Source organism: Pistacia vera, unplaced genomic scaffold (assembly GCF_008641045.1).
Source record: "Pistacia vera cultivar Batoury unplaced genomic scaffold, PisVer_v2 Contig1233, whole genome shotgun sequence".
Taxonomy (NCBI): domain Eukaryota; kingdom Viridiplantae; phylum Streptophyta; class Magnoliopsida; order Sapindales; family Anacardiaceae; genus Pistacia; species Pistacia vera.
The window spans coordinates 33,124-54,238 of record NW_022195286.1 but is presented as its reverse complement, the minus strand read 5'-3'; the positions used below and the strand labels follow the sequence as shown (position 1 = coordinate 54,238).

Genomic DNA, 21,115 nt, shown 5'->3' with positions numbered 1-21,115 from the left:
ATACCTCAAACTAACTGATGCGATATCCTAAACCGACAACATATTTGACTAGTTCATCCAGCTCTTCCAAACTGATGGATCCATCTTTGTTGTTGTCTGCATGGCGAAACGCACGATGAACTCGCCAACCAGGATTGCGTGAACCCAGTTGTTCAAATGCTTTCTTCAGCTCTTCCTTGGTGAGGCGGCCATCTCCGTCGACGTCATTTTTTTTGAAAATTTCCTCCAGTTGTTTTGTGGTCAGAGGCACGCTTGTAGGCAGCTCCTTTGTAGCAGTAGTGGGCCAAATAGCAAAATAAGGCATTTTTTCTTTTGAGTTATGATACAAGGGGACTGCAATTTCACTGGTTTTATAGACTTTCGTTTTAACACTGTATACCTTTATTTTCTATATTTTGTAAAACTATTCAAGTGCTTGTAATGGAAATGAAATTAATACAAGTGGCATGGATATTAAGAAAGATATTAAAAATTTAATTAGGTAATGTTAGGTGCGATTCGTCCCCCAATGGTGAGGATAGAGTATTAGGGTAACTGATAAGTCAATATTAACCTTATTATATAATTTTTTTAATGAACAGTTAGATAACAAAATATATACAACATTAAGATAAAATATCTAATCAAACTTACATTAAATAGTTAATATTAATTTGTCTGAAGAAATTGAAAAAGATGCTTTTAGTTTGATAAAGGCATCACACACTCATGGTCACCCAAGAATAAATACTTTGGATAAGTGGAAAACTTTTCCCCTTATTCCAATAATCCGTAACAGTTGAATGATACGATAATTTCAAAGCTTTTCTAGAAATTGAGTAACAAAATACATATGAACTTTGTAAAACTTAAGTCAATTAAAAGTACCACCGATCATATATAGGGCGCGATTGCTCATATAGTGTTGGACAAAACAAACTTGACTAGTTGACTGTACAATTTTTCACAACCGGACAAAACAGTGTACTAAATGTTTGTATATTCTATTAGAAAGGAAGGCCATTGATCATTCCAAACAGATCATATTAATGAGTTACTAATAAAACATAAATAAATTTTTATATTACATTATATAAATATCCAATTATCTAGTTAAATCAATGGGTTTTAATTAAATAACCAAAATTTCAAACCCTATATCCATATAACCACCAAATGCCATATATTTTCCCGAAATTACTCCATGGCTTTCCCATTTAAAAAAAGGGGTTGGAGCCGATTTTGATTTTCGGATTTTCACTTCCTTACTGCATTAACACGGTACACATTGATTAAAGCTAGTATTTTGATTCCTCTTTGATTGATTTCTAGGCAATTTTGGTGGTGAGAAAAAGTTTAACCGGATATTTGGATATTTTAGTTTATGTAAGATTTTTGGGTTTGAGTTAAGGTTTTTGGATTTTAAATTTCTACAGTTTTCGGGTTAATGTGATTATTGTTGTGGACGTTGTTTTTACGAATAGTAATGCTAAGTTTACAACCTCTAATGTGACAACTCGTAATTGGTCAACTCGTAGATGGATCCTGCCTGCTTGTTACGGGTCCTGTCTACTTATTTGCGAGCTAACCAATTACGAACTGCCACGTCAGGATTATGAGAGAAGGTTGTGAGATTGAGTTATAGACTTAGAATTACTTTTTTATGAATATTATGAGTGTTGGTGGTGTGGGTGATGTTGTGTTTGATGTGAATATAAGTGTATTGGTTTTGTTTGTGCTGAATTTGAGGAATTGTAGGTGGTTCGACACTTGACGTTATTTTTCCAATTGGCATGGGAAAATACCCCAACTGGGAAATTTCTTTTAAAGATTCCTAGTTGGCATAATTTTTTTATGGCAATTCGTTTAAAAATACGCCAACTAGTTTAAAATACAAATTTTGTCTTTCTTTATTGGCATAATTTTCTATTGCATTATGTAAAATATTTTGTCCGATAGAGTATTTTTTAGCCTGTTGGTGTATTAAAGTATGTCAACCAAGAAATATTGCAGACAATTATTGTAACATAAAAAATGAAAAATAACAGGAATATAAGAATTTTAAGTTAAAGATCAATCTTGTTACTTGGATGTATTGATTCTACTTGTTTGATGTTGTATTTCTGGTGCAAGAGATTGCAAATGAAAGTTTGAAAATGATAAGGTTTTGCTTAAGTGTTGGAAGGTTAGGGATGATGGTATAATAGTATTTAGTTAAAGCAGTTAGTTACATTGGTATAGAGCTTGAAATTTTGGTTAATTATATATAGACCCACATTTTTTTTGAAAACACTAAATAAATTTAGTAGAAAATTTTGAACTTATCAACTTATATAATTAGATTTAGTACGATACTTACCAAACACAAAATAGTATTTACAATTTAAGCAAATCTATTCTCTAGAACTAAATTAATCTAATTTAATACCACGTGTCAAATGCAAGTTTAAAGCAAACTCTGAAATATTGTTCCGAAAACCATTAAACGCCTGGCCGACCCTACAGCCTATATACACTTTAATTAAGTTACAAATTAATCCCCAGTTGTTGGGGTAAAATAGATATAAAGATGCTATTTGATTGGATTGGATCTTTTTTATGTGCAATATTTCAACATCACTAGATAGAGATGAATAAAGTTATACATGGCATATAATAAAGAGGATTCTAGTCTTTTCACTATTAACAAATGAAAATCATTAACAACACATGACGAAAAAAGATACTTGTTTGTCGTTTCCAAACATTTTAGGTACCAATTTATCGTTACAACAAACCTTGGTATGTGTAAGTCGTTCGGCCATTTATTTATTCAACAAATTAAAAGGCATAAAACATGGATATCAATTATTTGTTCTTCACTCCTGCCAGCAGTCAAATGCAGAGGATCCGGGAACATTGTTGGCGTTTGATTTAAACAATAATTTAAAGAGTTCGAAATTCAAATATCTTTTTTATTGTTTACATCTTCAATTATTCTGCTAATTAAAAGGAAGATAACCAACGTGTGCGGTAGGTCTATAGTTTGTTTTACTACTATTAGAATATGTTCACTAGCTTAAAAAATAATAAACCCTCCAGGGAACTGAATTCATGGCCTTCTGCTATTACTAAACACTAATTAATCTTCCCAGGCCTTGTAATTTTGATTGTAATCATATATGGTCCCAACCATATTGACTGCAGAGGCAATCAATTAATGTTTTTCATATACATGATATTTAACGTTTGACATTCACAAAATTCCAATAATTTCTTCTATATCATATGAGATTACATTAAGTGATAAAATTCTTATTTTACAAGAATCTTATCACATGATAAAGTTCAAAGATTCGAGTTTACCCAATTTAAATGATTTACATTATAATTATATGTTCAAGAAATATATAAGCGAATTGAAATCATACTCAGATGCTATTTCCTCTTAGTCCACATGTATATGGTTAACACCCTGTTTCTGGACAAATAAATACAAATGGTTAAGATTAATTTGCATGAAGATTATCCCAACCAGATTGTAATGTCAACTCCAGGTGAAGTAGATTGAGTCACAAGTATGGTTGCTTAGTTATTAAGTTTGTCCAAGTCGAGGTGGTTGTCCCATGTCAAGGGGCTTTTGGCCTTTACAAAACAAATCAATGAAAGGAGCACATATCCTTCAATATCCAAATCAGAAATCTGATGTATCATAAAAGTTGGAGAAAAAAAACTTTATACAAAATAAAATAAGATAGAGCGAGATTATGTGTACTAATTAATCAATGGCTTCATTGCACAAGATAGGAGACTTCAATTTTTAGTAATAGGTTACTAGTAATGACTTTATTTTTGGGTTAGATTAACTACAATAGAAAGAATTATTGTTGTAAATCGGCATACAATCCTTAGATTGATGAAAATATGGGCGAATAGAATCCCCTTTGAGCAATGGCAAAATCGAGGTAAAGATGGGTGATTAAACAATCCCGGGATAACCATTGTGGAAATGAGTATGTATCACCCAAAGGTAATGTGGTGTCTTCAGACATTTGGTAACAAAAAATGATTGTTTTTTTTTTTTTTTTGGTAGTTAATATAATTTCAATTGAAATTAAATCAAACTTGCTACAATCCTCTAAAGATATTATGAAATTAATACTAAAACCATGTATTCGAATATAATTTTCTAGGTGAATGTGGGACTTGAGTAAATTATAGTCCGTGACACAAAAGGAATATGTTTTTTAGTTAAATCCATAGAGTATTCATAGAAATAGTCATTGAATCGGAATTAATTAAACATTATAACAACTTTTTTTATTTTATTTTATTTCATGGATCAGAGAAACAGAGTAATCAATATTTTTGGTCATGATAAAACCAGACAAAGAAAACAAAAAATACATTCAAAGGATTGATCTACGTGTATAGCCAACTGCTAAGTGCATGTTTGAACAAGAAAGTACAAATTAAGACCGCACAATTCCTCCCTTCTAATAGACCCACTTACATACTAATTACTATCAGTTAAATTAAAAAAACATTATTAAGCTCTAACTGATGGCGTAACCACATTTTACAGCATACTTGACAAGCTCGTCGAATTCCTTCTCATTAATGTATCCATCTCCATTTTCATCTGCATGACAAAGCGCTCGCCACGTCCGCCAAGCTGGGAAACTTGAACCAAGGCTACTGAAGGCATTATTAAGCTCTTGTTTGCTAAGACGGCGATCTCCATCGGTGTCAAACCGCCAAAACTGACCTTTCAACTGCTCTTCAGTTAAGTTAACCTTTGTAGTCTTAAGGCCTTTATCAGGGGACATTGAGATGTTTTTGGAGTTCAGTTTTGTGAGAGCAAATATAATGCTATATATATATATATATACACGCTATATATATATATATATATTGCATATCTTTAATCTTTTATTTCCTTCTCTAGTCTAAATTATCCAAAAATTCATCTTCTTCTTAGTCGCAGGAGAATCATCTGAACCTTTTTTTCCTCTTTTATGTGGATGGATGCAGTCTAAAGCATAAGAGGTGGAATCGTTATCATAATTGTATTGAGCCTTCAAGAAGTTGATGAACGTGGCTCCCTTAGATTCACCTATTGAGTATTGAGGACAAGTGAAGTGGGCATTAAAATTAATTATGGTGATTTTGATAGAGTCTCCAATCCTGGAATAATTATATGCTCTCCCAAAACATATATATCATGTTGAACAACCATGATTTTGAAGATTTAAAGCAAAAGATAAGCAGAATATGGCATCATATACATTTAATTTGCTGGAAAACCAAGCGAATGGTGCTTATCGTTTTGGACCAACAAGTTGCAGATGCAAAAAATCTACGGTCATGAAAATAGGGTCTGATCCCGTACGGTTGAGGCCACTGACAATCTGTTATACCTGCACACATGAAAGGGCAAACGTGAAGCTTCCGGAAAACACTGGGGTGGTGTTTGCTGTAGGCACTCCGACGCTCAAGTCAGCAAGGCTGAAAGAGATTATTTAATAAGAATTAAGGAGAAGAAGAATTATCAGGAGTCTTGTCGGAGGCTAGGACTACGGTAAAGGCGTCGAGTTCTTGAGAGCAAGAACTTCAAGAGCAAATAGATGGTTTTGAGTAGAGTAGATTGACTATCGGAGATTGCATGCTTAATGAGAGGGCAAACCTCTGTTTTTATAGTGAACCTAAGGGGTTGGAATCATAGGAGGACATTGAGTCCTCTTTTTTGGGAGATAATCCTTATCAAGAAAGAAATATTATTTCTTCACCTTATCAGATTAAGTTTAATATTTTAAATAAGATTTGAGATCTTAGTAGAAGAGGAAATAGAATGAGATTATGATTTCCCATTTATAGACTGTTGCAGGCTAATGGACTGAAACCCAGTTTAGCTTAACTTATAGGATAGCCTAACTCATAAATGGGTAGTTTGCAAGGTGATTTTAAGCGTAGGCCCAATCGGGATTGAGTTGAGGCCTTAGATCATGACATGTTTATTTCTTTATTAGGCCTCGTCAAGCCCAAGATGATTTTAGCCCTAACAGTTAGCCCCCCACTCTCTAAGTTAAAGAATAATTAGCTTAGAGAGTAGATTTAATTGAATGAGTGCAGAATGAGTGGATCAGTGATAACAGCTCGTTAGGTCAAATGGATCGTTGTGTGGATTGGGTCGATGACTTGTCGATTTGAGGTGTAAGAACCCTTCACTCGGTCTGACTGACTGAATGTGTAGCTTCATGAACCGAGCAGGGCCGATCGAAGGTGTAGACCGTGGATTGAGCAGGGTCGATCTGAAGATGTAAATCCGTGAATCGAGCAGAAGGTGTAAATCCGTGGATCAGGCAGGGTCGATCCGAAGGTATAAATCCATGGATCGAGCAGGGTCGATCCAAAGGTGTAAATCTGTAGATCAAGCAAGGTCGATCCGAAAGTGTAAATCCATGGATCGGGGGGGGGGGGGGGGTGGGGGCCTATCCAAAGGTGTAAATCCGTGGATCGGACAGGGCCGATCCAAAGGTGTAAATCCATGGATCGGACAGGGTCGATATGAAGGTGTAAATCTGTAAATCAAGCAGGGTTGATCCGAAGGTGTAAATCCATGGATGAGGTAGGGTCGATCCGAAGGTGTAAATCCGTGGTTCGGGCAGGGTCGATCCAAATGTGTAAATCTGTGGATCGAGCAGGGTCGATCCGAAGGTGTAAATCCATAAATCAAGCAGGGTCGATTCGAAGATGTAAATCTGTGATCAGGCAGGGTCAATCCAAAGGTGTAAATCCTTGGTTCGGGCAGGATTGATTCGAAGGTGTAAATCTGTGGATCGAGCAAGGTTAATCCGAATGTATAAATCCGTGAATCGAGCAGGGTTAATCCAAATGTGTAAATTCATGGATCGGGCATGGTCGATCCGAAAGTGTAAATCTGTGGTTCGGGAAGGGTCGATTCGAAGGTGTAAATCCGTGGATCGGACAGGGCCGATCCGAAGGTGTAAATCCTTGGATTGAGCAGGGTTGATCCGAAGGTGTGAATCCATGAATCGAGCAGGGTCAATCCGAAGGTGTAAATCCATGGATCGAGTAGGGTCGATCCGAAGGTGTAAATCCGTGAATCAAGCAGAGTCGATCTGAATGTGTATGCAAAATGGAGCTTATATGGAGCTTGCAATTGAGTCGACGTGATCGAATTGTTGTTGAAACCTTTGAGGGCTATGTGGCCCAGTCGGCGTGACCGACTTTGTAATTGAAAACATTTGATTGAAGCTGGAGCAGTGACATGCATGTTTTAAGTTAAGAGTCGAATTGAGAGTCAATATGCATGATGTGCATGTGTTATGGACTGAATGAAGAGTGAGCTAAATGGAAAAATGGGCTGCATGTATTTGAGTAATAAGCGGAACAGAGAAAGATTTAACCAAATAGAGTGGTAGTTAAAAGGAAATAATGACACATACCTTTCCCCTTCAAGTGTTGCCACCTGTGCTTTCTGAACCGAGTGGAGTATTTGATTTGACTTTTGAGGAGGTGATACGAAAGTACCATTAGTCTACAAGCGAGTGGCTCTTTAGATGCATTGAATCAGTCATACTCGAGCAAGAGTTGTATGAGGGTGAGCTTGGACAGACCCACTCGGCAAAGCTCATGTAGCCGGAATAAAGAAATAACCCCAACCCTGAATGAAGATGTTCCAGAGAAAGGTAGATCGTAGTCCCAGCCGAGCCGAGTGACGACTTTTATAGTTGTTACTTAGGCGTACTTTTTCCACATGAGGTGATTGAGTATGTGTCGAATGGAGTTATCTGGACTTGTATAAATAATTTGAGGGATTATATCCTTGTTCTGAAGTAGCTTAGAATCCACTCAGCTCGTCCCACTATATCGTGTGGAGAAGGTGTGCTGACTGCTGAGTCAAAAGAAGTTGACTAGGGATAACCACTTTTGATTTTTAATTTCTCCCACTCGGTTGGTTAAGCCGAGTGGAGAGAGTTCTTGTTGTAGTGTGATCAAAGCCACATGGAGACAAACTGAGTGGGAGTTGCAGGGCTAATTGAGATGAATACTAACGTGTTGCCCGCTCGGCAGACCAATCTAAGTGAAGCCATTGTGCATTCTGCAAAGCGAATTAGATTTCCAAAGAATTCCAAATAAAACTCTGATGTGAGCACAAATATGGAATATGGGCTCATTGTGCAAGCGGCTGAAAATAATGAGAAAAAATCACCTTTCCAAAATTTCACCACATGGCATTTTCAACCAAGGTGCATTAAATGCCATAATGCTTTGGCAATGGCATTCATTCAAAACATGTAACTTTTTATTTACTTATTATCTCTTTTTAAGTTTTACTCTTTCTAGTCGAAGGTGTGGGCGATTTCTCCAGAGATTCTACAGTGATTTCTCCTGATTCTTTCATTTTGTTTTTCTCTGTTCTTTTTGTGTTCTTAAAACCTTCTAGGCCACTCTGGGATGAATTTGAGGTGATTTTTGTTGACTTTTGAAGAAGAAAAATTTGGGTTTGTCTTAAATATGGGTTTTGAGTTTGCTAAAGATGGCTTTGACATGCTTTTGAGTAGTTTTTTGACGGATGCTAGATAGAACACGGGATGAGCAATTTTTGAAGGACCTTCGTATTTGGAAGTGTTTGGCTTTTGTGGTTTCGAAAGAGGATTTGGAGGAGGAATGGGATTTGGTGATTCTGAAGGGGAGTCAGTATAGTTGGGCATTTCATTCTCAGTTTGACTTTGCTTCGAACGAGCTGAGTGATATCTTGGCATTGACGGCAGGAAGTCAAAACTAGTCAGTGTATATTCTTACCAGTTGCCATGGACTGAGGGAGTTTGATTCAAGGTTTGTGGGACTTTAGTAATTCGACACGAAGGTGAGTTAACGTTCTGAACCATTTGTTGTGGTTGGAGAATTTGCGGGTCTAGAGAAGGAGAGGAAGATGGGTTTTTAAATACACAAAAAACATTCCCATGAGATGTAAGGGTTTTTAGACCACGAAATATGCTCCAAAAAGAAATTAAACACCTACGAGAAGTGAGAAATATTCCAACTGATGCATGGAACAAATTATGAATATGGGGGATGTGTTTTGATGCTTCAAGGTATCATATCACGTGCTGAATAGATAAAACAAATGGAGAAAAGTAAAGAAAAGTTTTCTTATCGTGATGAAATTTTCTGATTAGCGATGTCAGTTGAAGGGAGTTACATGCCTCCTCTCGTGTTGCAAGTTATCGTTAGCAGATGATTGTCAGGGCCCTACGGTGGTCGCCAAACTGCAGATGCAAAAAAGCTGCTGTCATGAAAATAGGGTCTGATCCAATGAGGTTGAGGCTACTGACAATCCGTTAGACCTGCACACATGAAAGGGTAAGTGCGAAGCTTTCGGAAAACACCGGGGTGGTGTTTGCCCAAGGCACTCCGACGGTCAAGTCAGCAAGGCTGAAAGAGATTATTTAATAAGAATTAAGGAGAAGAAGAATTACCAGGAGTCTTGTTGGAGGCTAGGATTACGGCGAAGGCGTCGGGTTCTTGGGAGCAAGAACTTCAAGAGCAAATAGATAGTTTTGAGTAGAGTAGATTGACTATCGGAGATTGTATGCTTAATGAGAGGGCAAACCTCTGTTTTTATAGTGAATCCAAGGGGTTGGAATCCTAGTAGGACATTGAGTCCTCTTTTTTGGAAGATAATCCCTATCAAGAAAGAAATATGATTTCTTCACCTTATCAGATTAAGTTTAATAGTTTAAATCAGATTTGGAATCTTAGTAGAAGAGGAAATAGAATGGGATTATGATTTCCCATTTATAGACTGTTGCAGGCTAATGGGCTGAAATCCAGTTTAACTTAACTTATAGGATAGCCTAACTCATAAGTGGGTAGTTCGCAAGGTGATTTTAAGCGTAGGTCCAATCGAGATTGGGTTGAGGCCTTGGGCCATGATATGTTTATTTCGTTATTGGGCCTCGTCAAGCCTAAGACGATTTTTGGCCCTAACACAAGTGTTAATCAACTACCTTATTCATGTCTAAGGATTTTTATCCCTAATCGCTTCCACATTTCACCCAAGATGAGGTAAATGTTTTTTTTTTTTTTTTATAAACATACCATTGCCAATTTGTTTATACTTGGAAGCTCTAACCTAGAAACCAATAAGGCAGCCATGCTCTGTCCGACTACCTTAAGTGCCTAAGGGTACCTTACGTATACATATATTCTAAATTTCTGTTCCAAGTAATTAATTTAAATTAATTCCAAGTGATGTAACTTATTTTTTATGGCCGTATAAATTATGTGATTTAAGTAATATGATGTGTGTGTTTTTAAGTAATAAAGGGGTTTATGCTTTTTTAATATAATACAAAAACAAAAAAAAAAGATAAAAATTAGTAGGGCTGTTCAAATCCAGATATCCGATCTGAATAGGGATTTTCCTGATCCGATTCGAATTTTCGGATCAGGCTATATATTGATCTGAATCCGATCCGAATTATGTGGATATCCGGTTTTATGGATATCCGATTATTCAGATCGGATAATCGGATATCCGAAATTTATCCGAATTTTAAGATTTTCTTTTTAAAATCAAATAATTCAATCCTTAAGGCTAATAGTGCTCCAAAGCCATATTGCAAGGACATATGCAATCCGTCACCAGTTAGAATGTGTCACATTTCACAGGAACAACATCAAAGTGAACAATAATAATAATCTAAGATGCAAGCAGTTTCAATGAACTACAAACATAAGCAGCACTGCAGCATAGAGGAAACCTAAAGAGCAGAAATGCTCCTTTGGCATTTACATCAAATTAGGGAAACACCTTAATTTAAATCAGACCAAGCCTCTACACTCCATTCGCCATCACAGTAAGTAAACGCTTGGATGAGTACAAACCCAATTGGCACAGTTTGAATCAAACCCAGCCTCCATCAACCTTGTAATAGGTTCGAAACGCAAATAAATACTAATGAACAATAGAAGGTTTGTAACCGGGACAAAGAGAGAAGACACCATATTACGGTGCCATTAACATCAAACTCAAATCAACATCAAAACAAAAACACCCATCAAATTGTACCATTAACAAACCATCACCAACAATAATAAAGAAATAAGCACCACGAAATCGCACCAGGCTATTACGGTGTGGCGGTAGTCGCACTAGGCTGTGACAACAATCGATTTGGGGCTTCAATCGTTAGAGAGACTGAGATCTGAGAGTGTTCGAGTGAGAGAGAGTGAGACACCGAGACACCGAGAGAGTGGTTGACTGACTGTGTGTCGGTTTGTGCGTGTTCGAGCGAGAGAGTCAGAGAGTTGAGCGAGAGAGACAAAGTGAGATTGAGATGAGAGTGAAAGGCTGTGCATGTTTGAGCGAGAGAGACAGTGATAGACTGAGACGACAGACGAGATCTGGTCTGAGAAAGTGAAAGGTTGTGCTTGTTTGAGCGAGAGAGACAGCGAGAGACTGAGATGATAGATGAGAACTGGTCTGAGAGAGTGAGACTGTGACTTTGTGAGAGGTTGTGCGACTGTGCGTGAGTCGTGACTACGTGTTCGTGTTCGAGCAAGAGCCGAGAGAGACAGAGAGTGAGAGAGACAGAGAGTTGACTTAATTGTGTTAGAGTTATTGAGTTAGACTGTTAGTGTTAGGGTTAATTTAATTTTTAAACTCAAAACAACGTAGTTTTGTAAAATCCGGATTGGATACGGATATTTGATTTTTTAATAATCCCGATCCGGTATCCGATCCGAATATTCGGATTTTGCTAAATTCTGATCCGTATCCGATCCAAATTTTCAAATATCCGATTTTTCTGGAGCGGAATAGAGTGGATTAGGATCGGATATCGGATATCAGATTTTTTTGCACAATCCTAAAAATTAGGGCCAAAGGTAACAAAATTCCCGGTGGGTGAGATTCGTATTAGTATCTTTGTACATGGTCATCACATTGGAATAGAAAGTAAGACTGTGAGAACACTGGGCATTAGGAAATTCAACAAATTTTAAAGGCATAAAGCAGATTGCGTCACTAGCTTGGCACCACGATTTTGTCATGTTTTATTAATTTATTTATTCAACAAATTTAAAACGCATAAAACGTGGATATCAATTATTTGTTTTAAATCACTCCTATCAGCAATCAAATGTAGAGGACGCGGGAATAGGTTGTTGAAATTGTATTTGTAATTTTAAACAATAATTTAAAGAGTTACGTATATTAATATGGTAGAGGTACAAATAAATTTTATTAAGATTTTTATACAAAATAATGTGTAAAAAAAAAAAAATGAATGAGTTCGTAAAGAAGAGGAGGAGGAGGAGGAGGAGGAGAGAGAAACAGGAGGAAAATTTAGATTAAAAAAAAAGGTTATGTGGCAAGTGAGTGATGTGATAGATGATGTGATATTGTCATATCAGTTGTCACATTATTTTGTATATCCTTCTTTCTATTTCTTTATATAAATCTAGCATTTCTCACTTTTAAAAGTGCATAAATCATTAAATATAACAGAAAAATATAAATGTGAAAAAAGAAGATATTAGATAATAAGATACGATGCCCTTTCATTTTCATTGCTTTATGGTGTGTGACTAGAGGTGGAACAAATGGGCCGGGTTAGGCGGGTCAATCCTAACCTGACCCGTAATAAAGAGGGTTCAACCCAGCCCGCCTTAATGGCAGGCCGGGTTAAGCCCAACCCACCTTAATGGCGGGCCGGGTTGAGCCCAACCCGCTAGCAACCCCCGGATGGGCCGGGTTGCAAAATGGCAACCCGACGGCCCGCGGGTTGCTATTTTGTCCTCTCTGCAGGAGGACCGCCAACCCGGCGGGTTGCATGCGGGTTGGCTGTAGCCAATGGCCAACCCACCAGGTTGTCTGTTGCCAACGGCCAACCCGTGGGTTGGCTGAAAAATAAATTAAAAAAAATGTTAAATTAATTTATTTTTTTAAATTACCCTTTTACCCTTGAAATATAGTCGTTTTATAGCCATTAGAGGGGTCTTTTTTTTCATTTTCTTTCCCCATTTTTTTTCTATAAATTGGCCCTAAACTCTCATATTTTTCTCACAACTCAAATTCTCTCATTCTCTCATATTCTCTATTCTCTCAATTATTCATTTATTCTCTTAATAATTTTTTTTATCAATTTGCTCTTATTTTAATTTTTATTAGTTTTTGCAATTTTCAATTCATATTTCCAATTTTCCAAATTCCAAATTCCAAATTCCAATTTCCATATTCCAATTCTCTTTCTTTAATTTTTATTTCTTCTGCATCAATTTTTTTTTCAACTACAATAGATAGATATTTCTCTCCCATCCATTTCAATGATGAAGAAAACTACTATCCTAGTCCTAGTCCCGCTGATTTTACTATGAATGTAGGAGATTCAAATAGTCCTGCTGTCCCAATCCCAGTCTCAGAATCCGATACACCTCAAAATATGTCGTCGATTCCAACAGCTCTCGGTGGTTCTAGAAGTCGCCCTCGTAATTGTCGTCCTCATCCAACTCCATCTCAAGTTAAGACGGGTTCATCAACTGCCGTCGAAATCGAAGACAGGCACACATCAGACGTTTGGACGCATTTCGACAAGTTTTACGAGACAGAAAATGGCGTTTAAGTCAAGAAAGTAAGATGCAAATATTATGCAAATGTTTATAAAGCTGATTCAGGTAATGATACTAGTACTTTAAAAAGGCATGCTAATAAACATATTAATCAACATGGAAATAGAGAAAGCAATCAAACTCAAATAACTAATATGGGTATTACTTGGCNAAAAAAAAATTGATGTAGAAGAAATAAAAATTAAAGAAAGAGAATTGGAATATGGAAATTGGAAATTTGGAATTTGGAAAGTTGGAAATATGAATTGAAAATTGCAAAAACTAATAAAAATTAAAATAAGAGCAAATTGATAACAAAAAGATTAAGAGAATAAATGAATAATTGAGAGAATAGAGATTAGAGAATATGAGAAAATGAGAGAATTTGAGTTGTGAGAAAAATATGAGAGTTTAGGGCCAATTTATAGAAAAAAATGGGAAAAGAAAATGACGAAAAAGACCCCTCTAATCGCTATAAAACGGCTATATTTCAAGGGTAAAAGGGTAATTGAAAAAAAATTTACATTTTTTTTTAATTTTTTTTTGGCCAACCCGGCGGGTTGCAACCCACTGGGTTGCGGTCCTCTTGCAAAGAGGACAAAATAGCAACCCGCGGGCCGTCGAGTTGCCATTTTGCAACCCGGCCCGCCCGAGGGTTGCTGGCGGGTTTAAGACGGGCCGGGTTGAACCCTCTTCATTACGGGCCGGGTTAGGGTTGACCTGCCTAACCCGGCCCATTTTTTCCACCTCTAGATGTATGTAGACTTTAATATTTTGAGTGAATGACATTTTCCCACCCAAAGTTTGCCTTCATTACTTTTCCCACCCATCATTAAATTCAAACGTTATTTTAACAGCAAAAGGGCATTTTTGTCATTTCGGACAATATATATTATAAGGTTAGTATTACTTACACTCCTAAATTACAAACACATAACTATTACCTTCACCAACTTGGGAATTAGTCATTGAAACCCATATCTTCAATTTCTATAATTACAAAACAATATTTCATGAAAATTGTATATATAAAAATATAATTTCCAAAAAAAAAACTGAAAAATTGTAAGAAAAATCCGAAAATAAAAAATTAAGAAAATTGGAAAAAAAAAAAAAAAAAAGTTGTTCAAAATCGCACCTAGCGATTCTTGCCAAGTGTAGGCCAGCTTTTTTTTAGTTTTTTTTCAATTTTTTATTTTAATAACTGATTTTATTTTTAAATTCTCTTTTAAATTTATTAACCCTAAAATTAATATAAACTAAACTAGGGGTGAAAAACACATTTAATAAAGTGTGGGTTGGAAATTGTTATTCACTCTCGTTAAAAATTATAAAGTCACATAATAAATGGTATCTATTGATGGAGATTGACAATGGGTGAGAAATTGTTTTTTTAAAAGTTTGTGGGTAGAAATATGTAATTTCGGCGAACCTGGGTGGCACTTGTCAGTCACTATTTTACCTAATCTTTATAATTAGACCATGAATATGACTTCATAGGTAGATGAAATGTAATCTCGGGCTTTGAAGATACAATGTTTAGGTGCCAATTGATTGATTGATTTATAAAAGTAAATCAAACTACAGGTGATAAACATCATAATTCTCTCACGTTAATTGCTGTAGAAAATGGAGTAAACAACATTTTCTCACCCAAGGTTTGCCTTAATAAACTTTTTCACCTAAAAAGTTTCAAAATATCACATTCTCACCAAAAGTTTATATTCCTATCAATACCCAAAACCGATTCCAACGGTAAAAATTCTCTCTATAGCCACCATTTGAACCTCCGATCTCTTCCCTACAAAAGCCCTCTTACTCCAGCACCTAATTTCTCATCCATTGCTTGCCACCTCAAAGTTAGGGTATTCTGTTCTTAGCTGATTTTCGAATGATTCTGATGACAAATATTTAATCGGTCACCACCATTCAATTTACTGGCCTCAACTCTACAAAACCTTTCTTATCTTGGCACTCTTGGTATCTCGTCGAATGTCAACTAAGAAAGTTAAGTATATTTTGAATATTAACAAAATATAAACTTTGGGTCAGAAAGTAGTATTTTGAAACTTTTTGGGTGGTAAAATTATTGACGCAAACCTTGGATGGGAAAAAGTTGTTTACTCATAGAAAATATAATGCGTGTGGACCAATGTTCAGATCAGAAGACAAAACACCACGTGAAATTCAATATAAATTCACAAATATTATATATGATGTCTCACACACTTTCCACACACATAAACCACAAACCTTGACAGTGCGCGTGTTCCATCATAAGTAGGCACTGAAAAAGAACAAAGAGAAGGCAACATTATCGAAAGTGTTCAAAACTCCATGGCAAGGACAAGCATCAACTTTCTTTGTGCCATAGTCTTGTATGCAATCGCTCTCGGTTCATTTGGGTGCTATGCAGCTCAGTCGAAGAAACTACTGTTTGTGTTTGGAGACTCACTCTTCGATCCAGGCAACAACCAGTACATCAAAAATTCAGCGAAACCCGTATCAACATCGTATCCTTATGGAATAGACATGAACAACAAATCCACTGGCAGATTTTCAGATGGCCTTATAGTTCCTGATTACATCGGTAAGATCTTTGTCAGTTTATTTCTTTACTAGTTAAACTTAATTTATAGAGTTAAAGATGTTGATGAATGTTGTTTCACTCCTTGAATTTTCAGCCCAATTTGCAAACCTTTCAGTGGATCCTCCATACCTGCAACCAGGAGCAGATTTAACCAATGGAGCTAACTTTGCCTCTGCCGCAGGTGGTGTTCTAGACGTCAATGATGGAGTGGTATGCTTCTTATTAAGTAGGAAACTGTTGTTTTCTTTTGAATTTTTGAACTACCTTTCAAGATAAGGTTCTGATGGCTAATTAATTGAAGTGGGTTCGGTTTTTGTTTTCTTTCTCGTGGTTTCTCTTTTGTGTATCAAATCTAAACGAAAGTGGGTGACGATTTTGAATTCTCTTAATGGCGTTAATTTCCATAAACTGTCAGCAACAAACTTAAGAGATGTCATATCATCAATAATGTCACCTTCAATTAAATTCCCGTACTCCATTTCTGCATTATTTAAATTAAAAACTCATACTGATATGTCCTAGAGCGCTAAGAGCGGTACAGTTGTAAATTTACAAGTATATAGTTAGGGTTGTCCTTGGCCAACAAACGAGCCGAACCGCTTGCAAACGAGCTCAAGTAGCTTGTGTGTTGTGTCGAGCGGAGTTTGAGCATAATAATACTTTACTCGAGCAGTTCGAGAGTTTACTCGAGCTCAACATTTTATATAATATTTTAATTTTATATTAACATTTATATATATAAATAAAAATAATTAATAATTAAAATCGAGTCGAGCTTCAACTATTCCAATCGAATCGAGCTCGAGTTTCTCAATATTCAGTTTGGTTCAACTCGATTGCAGCCTTAGCTGTCATGCTATATTTTTTTTTTTTTTTTTAATAATACATCTTATTTTCCATTGGTTTCAGCTGAATCTTAAACAACAGTTGGCCTATTTCAAGAACGTGGCAAATTTAATGTCACAGAAAGTAGGTGCTAAAGAAGCCACAAAGATTTTAACTAGTTCTGTGTACTTATTCAGCTTCGGAGGCAACGATTACTTTCGGTATGAGTCCAGCTACCCTAATGCCACTCAATCTCAAAGAGTAGCATACGTGCGCAAGGTGGTAGCCAATTTAACAAATGGCTTCAAGGTAACAATTTCTATTCTCGATATCATCTGTAAAACTTTAGGTATGACTTGCGTCGTAATACATCGCGATTTAGTTCTATTCCGACGAGTTCTTTGCGCCGGGGAAGGCTGTATTTCCCACAGTATATTTAATTAATGTTGTAGTGAAACTTGTTGTATTGATTTGCAGGAAATATATAATATGGGAGGAAGGAAATTTGCGATCCAGAATGTTGGACCGTTAGGTTGCTTGCCCGTTATAAAAGCAGTGCACCCCAGTACAAATGGCTCTTGTGTTACCAATTTCTTAAAGGATGCAAATCTACACAACAAAGCTCTATCTAATCAGCTTAGCAAGATGGCCAAAGAATTATCCGGGTTCAAATATTCGAACATGGACTACTTCTATAACCTCCTTTACCGAATTAATAACCCTACAAAATATGGTAAATTAAGTTATATGCAGTCAAAACTTTTACATATGTTTATGTCTAGTTTGAACTTTAATTTTCTGTTCTTGATTATGTTTTGAAGGGTTCAAGGAAGGGAAAATTGCATGTTGTGGCAGTGGACTATATAATGGACTGAATTGTGGCGTAGGTTCATACAAGTTATGCAGTAATCCAAGTGACTATCTGTTCTTTGATGGCGGCCATACATCTCAGAAGGCAAATCTCCAGATTGCAGAGCTAATATGGAGTGGAGTACCAAATGTTACTGGACCTTATAATGTGAAGCAACTATTTGAGCTTCCTTGATTAGATTATTTAGTGAATTTACTTTCTTTTAAATAATGTACTCCTTGGAGCTATTGATGATGTAGACTTATAAAAATTAATATATAAAATCAACGTACGTATGCTGAATAATTTATCATGTACTTTTTTGAGCTATAGATGTTAATTAATTAAATTGATTTGACTTCTTACTATTAGTTAATCAATTAATTAATTTTTAATAATCGCAGTAAAACGGGCTTCCAAAGTCTGTGGAAGTGGAACATCGCTTCTATATATTTATAGCAATAAATCAAACAATAAGCAGTAAAAGGCATATAATTTTCTCACATTGAAATTAAGGGCCATTCGGGATTTGATTTTAATAGGCCGTTAAAGTTTGTTTATTCCATAATTTTTTATCAAAATACCCTATTAAGAAAATAATTATAAATCACCTCTTCCCTTGTGATTTGATAGCAAACTCTTTAACTTTTAGGGTCAACTGTACCTAGGGGTCTTTTTTTTTTTAGTCTATAAGAGAAACACCTATCACATTTGTGCAATTACCTTGGTGTTCAGATACCTTTCTCTTCATAGATTTCTATTTTTATGAGAGACATTTAAAACTCAGTATTTTTAAAGGGTCAAACTATTGTAACACAAAAATTTGATACAAATTTATTACATTGATTCATAATAACCCAATGACTTAAAAATTGCTTATATAGTTAGCATGAAACATAAGTAAACTCTAACTTCTCATCTAAATCTATTGTATTAAATTGAATCAAAGGTTAAGAATTTGTGCTCAAATTTGTGTCAAAAATTTGTGTTATAATAGTCTAACCCATTTTTAAAAACATTTTTTTAATCAAAAATGGTTTTAACATATATTATTTTAAAAGTTGTAACAATACCAAACGAGTTCTAAATGATTAATTTTTATTTTTTTTTCCGTACCCACGTGTTATAGACATGCATGCACTAAGATACTCTTATCCATTAAACTTCATCGAAGGCGCCAATAGTCAATATCAACATGTATCACATTGACAGGCATTCAATTAAATGAACACATTATCATTACGTAAAATTCTTTACCCCCCAACAGCCCTTCATTCTTCATCCTACTTTTCAACGTGCTTTTCCCAAACATGCATGATCGACGAGCAAATCCAAAGTTACAAAAATGGATTAGAGGACATGAGAGCAGGCACGTAGCCAGTAGCCACGCATAAACATGTGGTTTCAATTCAACCCACTCAACTTTTTAAAAAAATTAGAAAGTCTTTATATTATATGAAATTTACATTTTTGACCTTAGTTAAATTCATATTAACTTCGCAAAAATTTGTATTAACATTTTTTCACATTTTCTCTCTTCTTTCATTTCCTCTCATTTTCTATCATACTTTCTTCTTCCAGTAATTGGATTACTCAATAAAGGATATTCTTTTGAAGGTTACAAAGTAAGATAATGTTCATTCCTTTTTTTTTTTTTTTTTAAAAAAAAACTTTTTTAATTGATGAAAGATCATGATCAGCTATGGCTTTTTATTGAGTTTTGTGAAAAACTCATATTTGTCAAACTTATGAATTGTATGTGTACACATATGTTCTGCGTGCACACTGATTGTCAAACCTGAGTCTTGCCTTGTTTTGTTTAAAGTGTGTGTGCACAACAGTTTGTGCTCTCACTCTCACTTCAGATATTTGCAACCCAGCACGAGTTGCATGTCTGAAAAAGTGAAAAATATATTGTTTATCTTTGTCTCTCACTTTCTAGGACCTTTTTACATGTGTCATAGCATCCTTAAGTGGTCCTAGGGAATAAAGTTCTTTTCCCGATTTGTTTTGTGGTCCAAACCAAAAGAATGAAAACTTTTCTTATTTGGACAAACATTAGTCAGTCCCTTGTTGGCTAATTTGGCACTATATTGTTGAGCAAGAAATCCTTCATTATATAATGCCCCTTCTTGTATGTATGAATCTAACCTTTTGACATTTTGTTTCATTGTACTCTGGTTCTCTTACAGTATTTTTCTCTCTTAAGGTTCAAGGTTCATTTCCATATTTTGTGCCAAAACTTCATCATATCAAACACGTTATTAATGGCTCTTGGAACGTGGTTCCTTTGTTGATGCTAGTGCGTGCTTTAGCACTTAAAGCTTGGTGGTTTACAAGCTATTCTCGAGTGTGTTCCCAGTGTGAAAAAGGTCTAAGGAGTTGTTACACGTTAAGGATTCAGAGTGTGATGCTAAGTGTAAAGTTGAACAGGGAGTTCTTTTTACTATAACTTAGATCAACTTTGAACTATATCTTGTAATGTGTTTTTAACTTAGAGGATTGCTTCGATCTGGATAAGGTCCCATGGATGTAGACTAAAAGTGAATTTAGCAGAACCATGTATATGGCTATGTTCTTTATTTTTCGCACATGTGTTTGATATGTTTAACTTGGAAATGTTTAATCTACTTGATAATTGTTCTGTTGCACTTAAAATGGGTAACCGCACTCTAATGTGAGTAAAATCTCTAACTCTCTCCCCAACAAGTAGTATCAGAGCGTGTCCTGATAAGTTGTTTTAGTTGATCATTACCCATTTTGATTGTTTTTATGTGCATCTTAGTGGTCTAGTAGTTAGACAAAATCTTATCTGTGTTGTGTTTTTATTTTAAATCTGTTGTGTGTCTATGTGTGCACTTTCGTTTGTTGTGTTAGCATCTGTCTGATTGTTTTTCATCATGAGTTTCTTCACTAAAGGAGGATCTGCTCATAGACCACCTCTGTTAGAAGGACCTAACTATTATACATGGAGACCTAGGATGCGTGTTTTCCTTAAGTCCATAGATGAAAGAGTTTGGTCCATGGTTTTGAATGGTTGGACAGCCTCAGTTATTGTTGAAAATGAAGTGTCTAGATCAAAACCTGTTGCTAGTTGGATTGTTGATGAGATAACTTTGGCAAATGATAACTCTAAAGCTCTTCATGCTCTTTTTAATGCTGTGAATGTGAACCAAATGAAAGTCATAGCTAATTGTGAGCTTGCTAAAGATGCTTGGGATAGGCTTCAAGACAAGAATGAGGGAACTAGT

General features: G+C 35.7%; 2 protein-coding genes across 2 annotated transcripts; both read left to right on the top strand.

The window, feature by feature from the left end:
* Window positions 1-15,871: 15,871 nt before the first annotated feature.
* LOC116117608 (GDSL lipase-like) lies at window positions 15,872-16,465 on the top strand. Its single transcript, XM_031403631.1, has 2 exons — window positions 15,872-16,189; window positions 16,284-16,465. Exons 1-2 carry the CDS (start codon window positions 15,937-15,939, stop codon window positions 16,463-16,465), a joined length of 435 nt encoding a protein of 144 aa, XP_031259491.1. The 5' UTR covers window positions 15,872-15,936.
* Window positions 16,466-17,082: 617 nt separating this feature from the next.
* On the top strand, window positions 17,083-18,157 carry LOC116117599 (GDSL esterase/lipase 1-like). Its single transcript, XM_031403622.1, has 2 exons — window positions 17,083-17,747; window positions 17,836-18,157. The coding sequence occupies exons 1-2, from the start codon at window positions 17,504-17,506 to the stop codon at window positions 18,057-18,059; spliced, it is 468 nt and encodes a 155-aa protein (XP_031259482.1). The 5' UTR covers window positions 17,083-17,503; the 3' UTR covers window positions 18,060-18,157.
* Window positions 18,158-21,115: the final 2,958 nt, after the last annotated feature.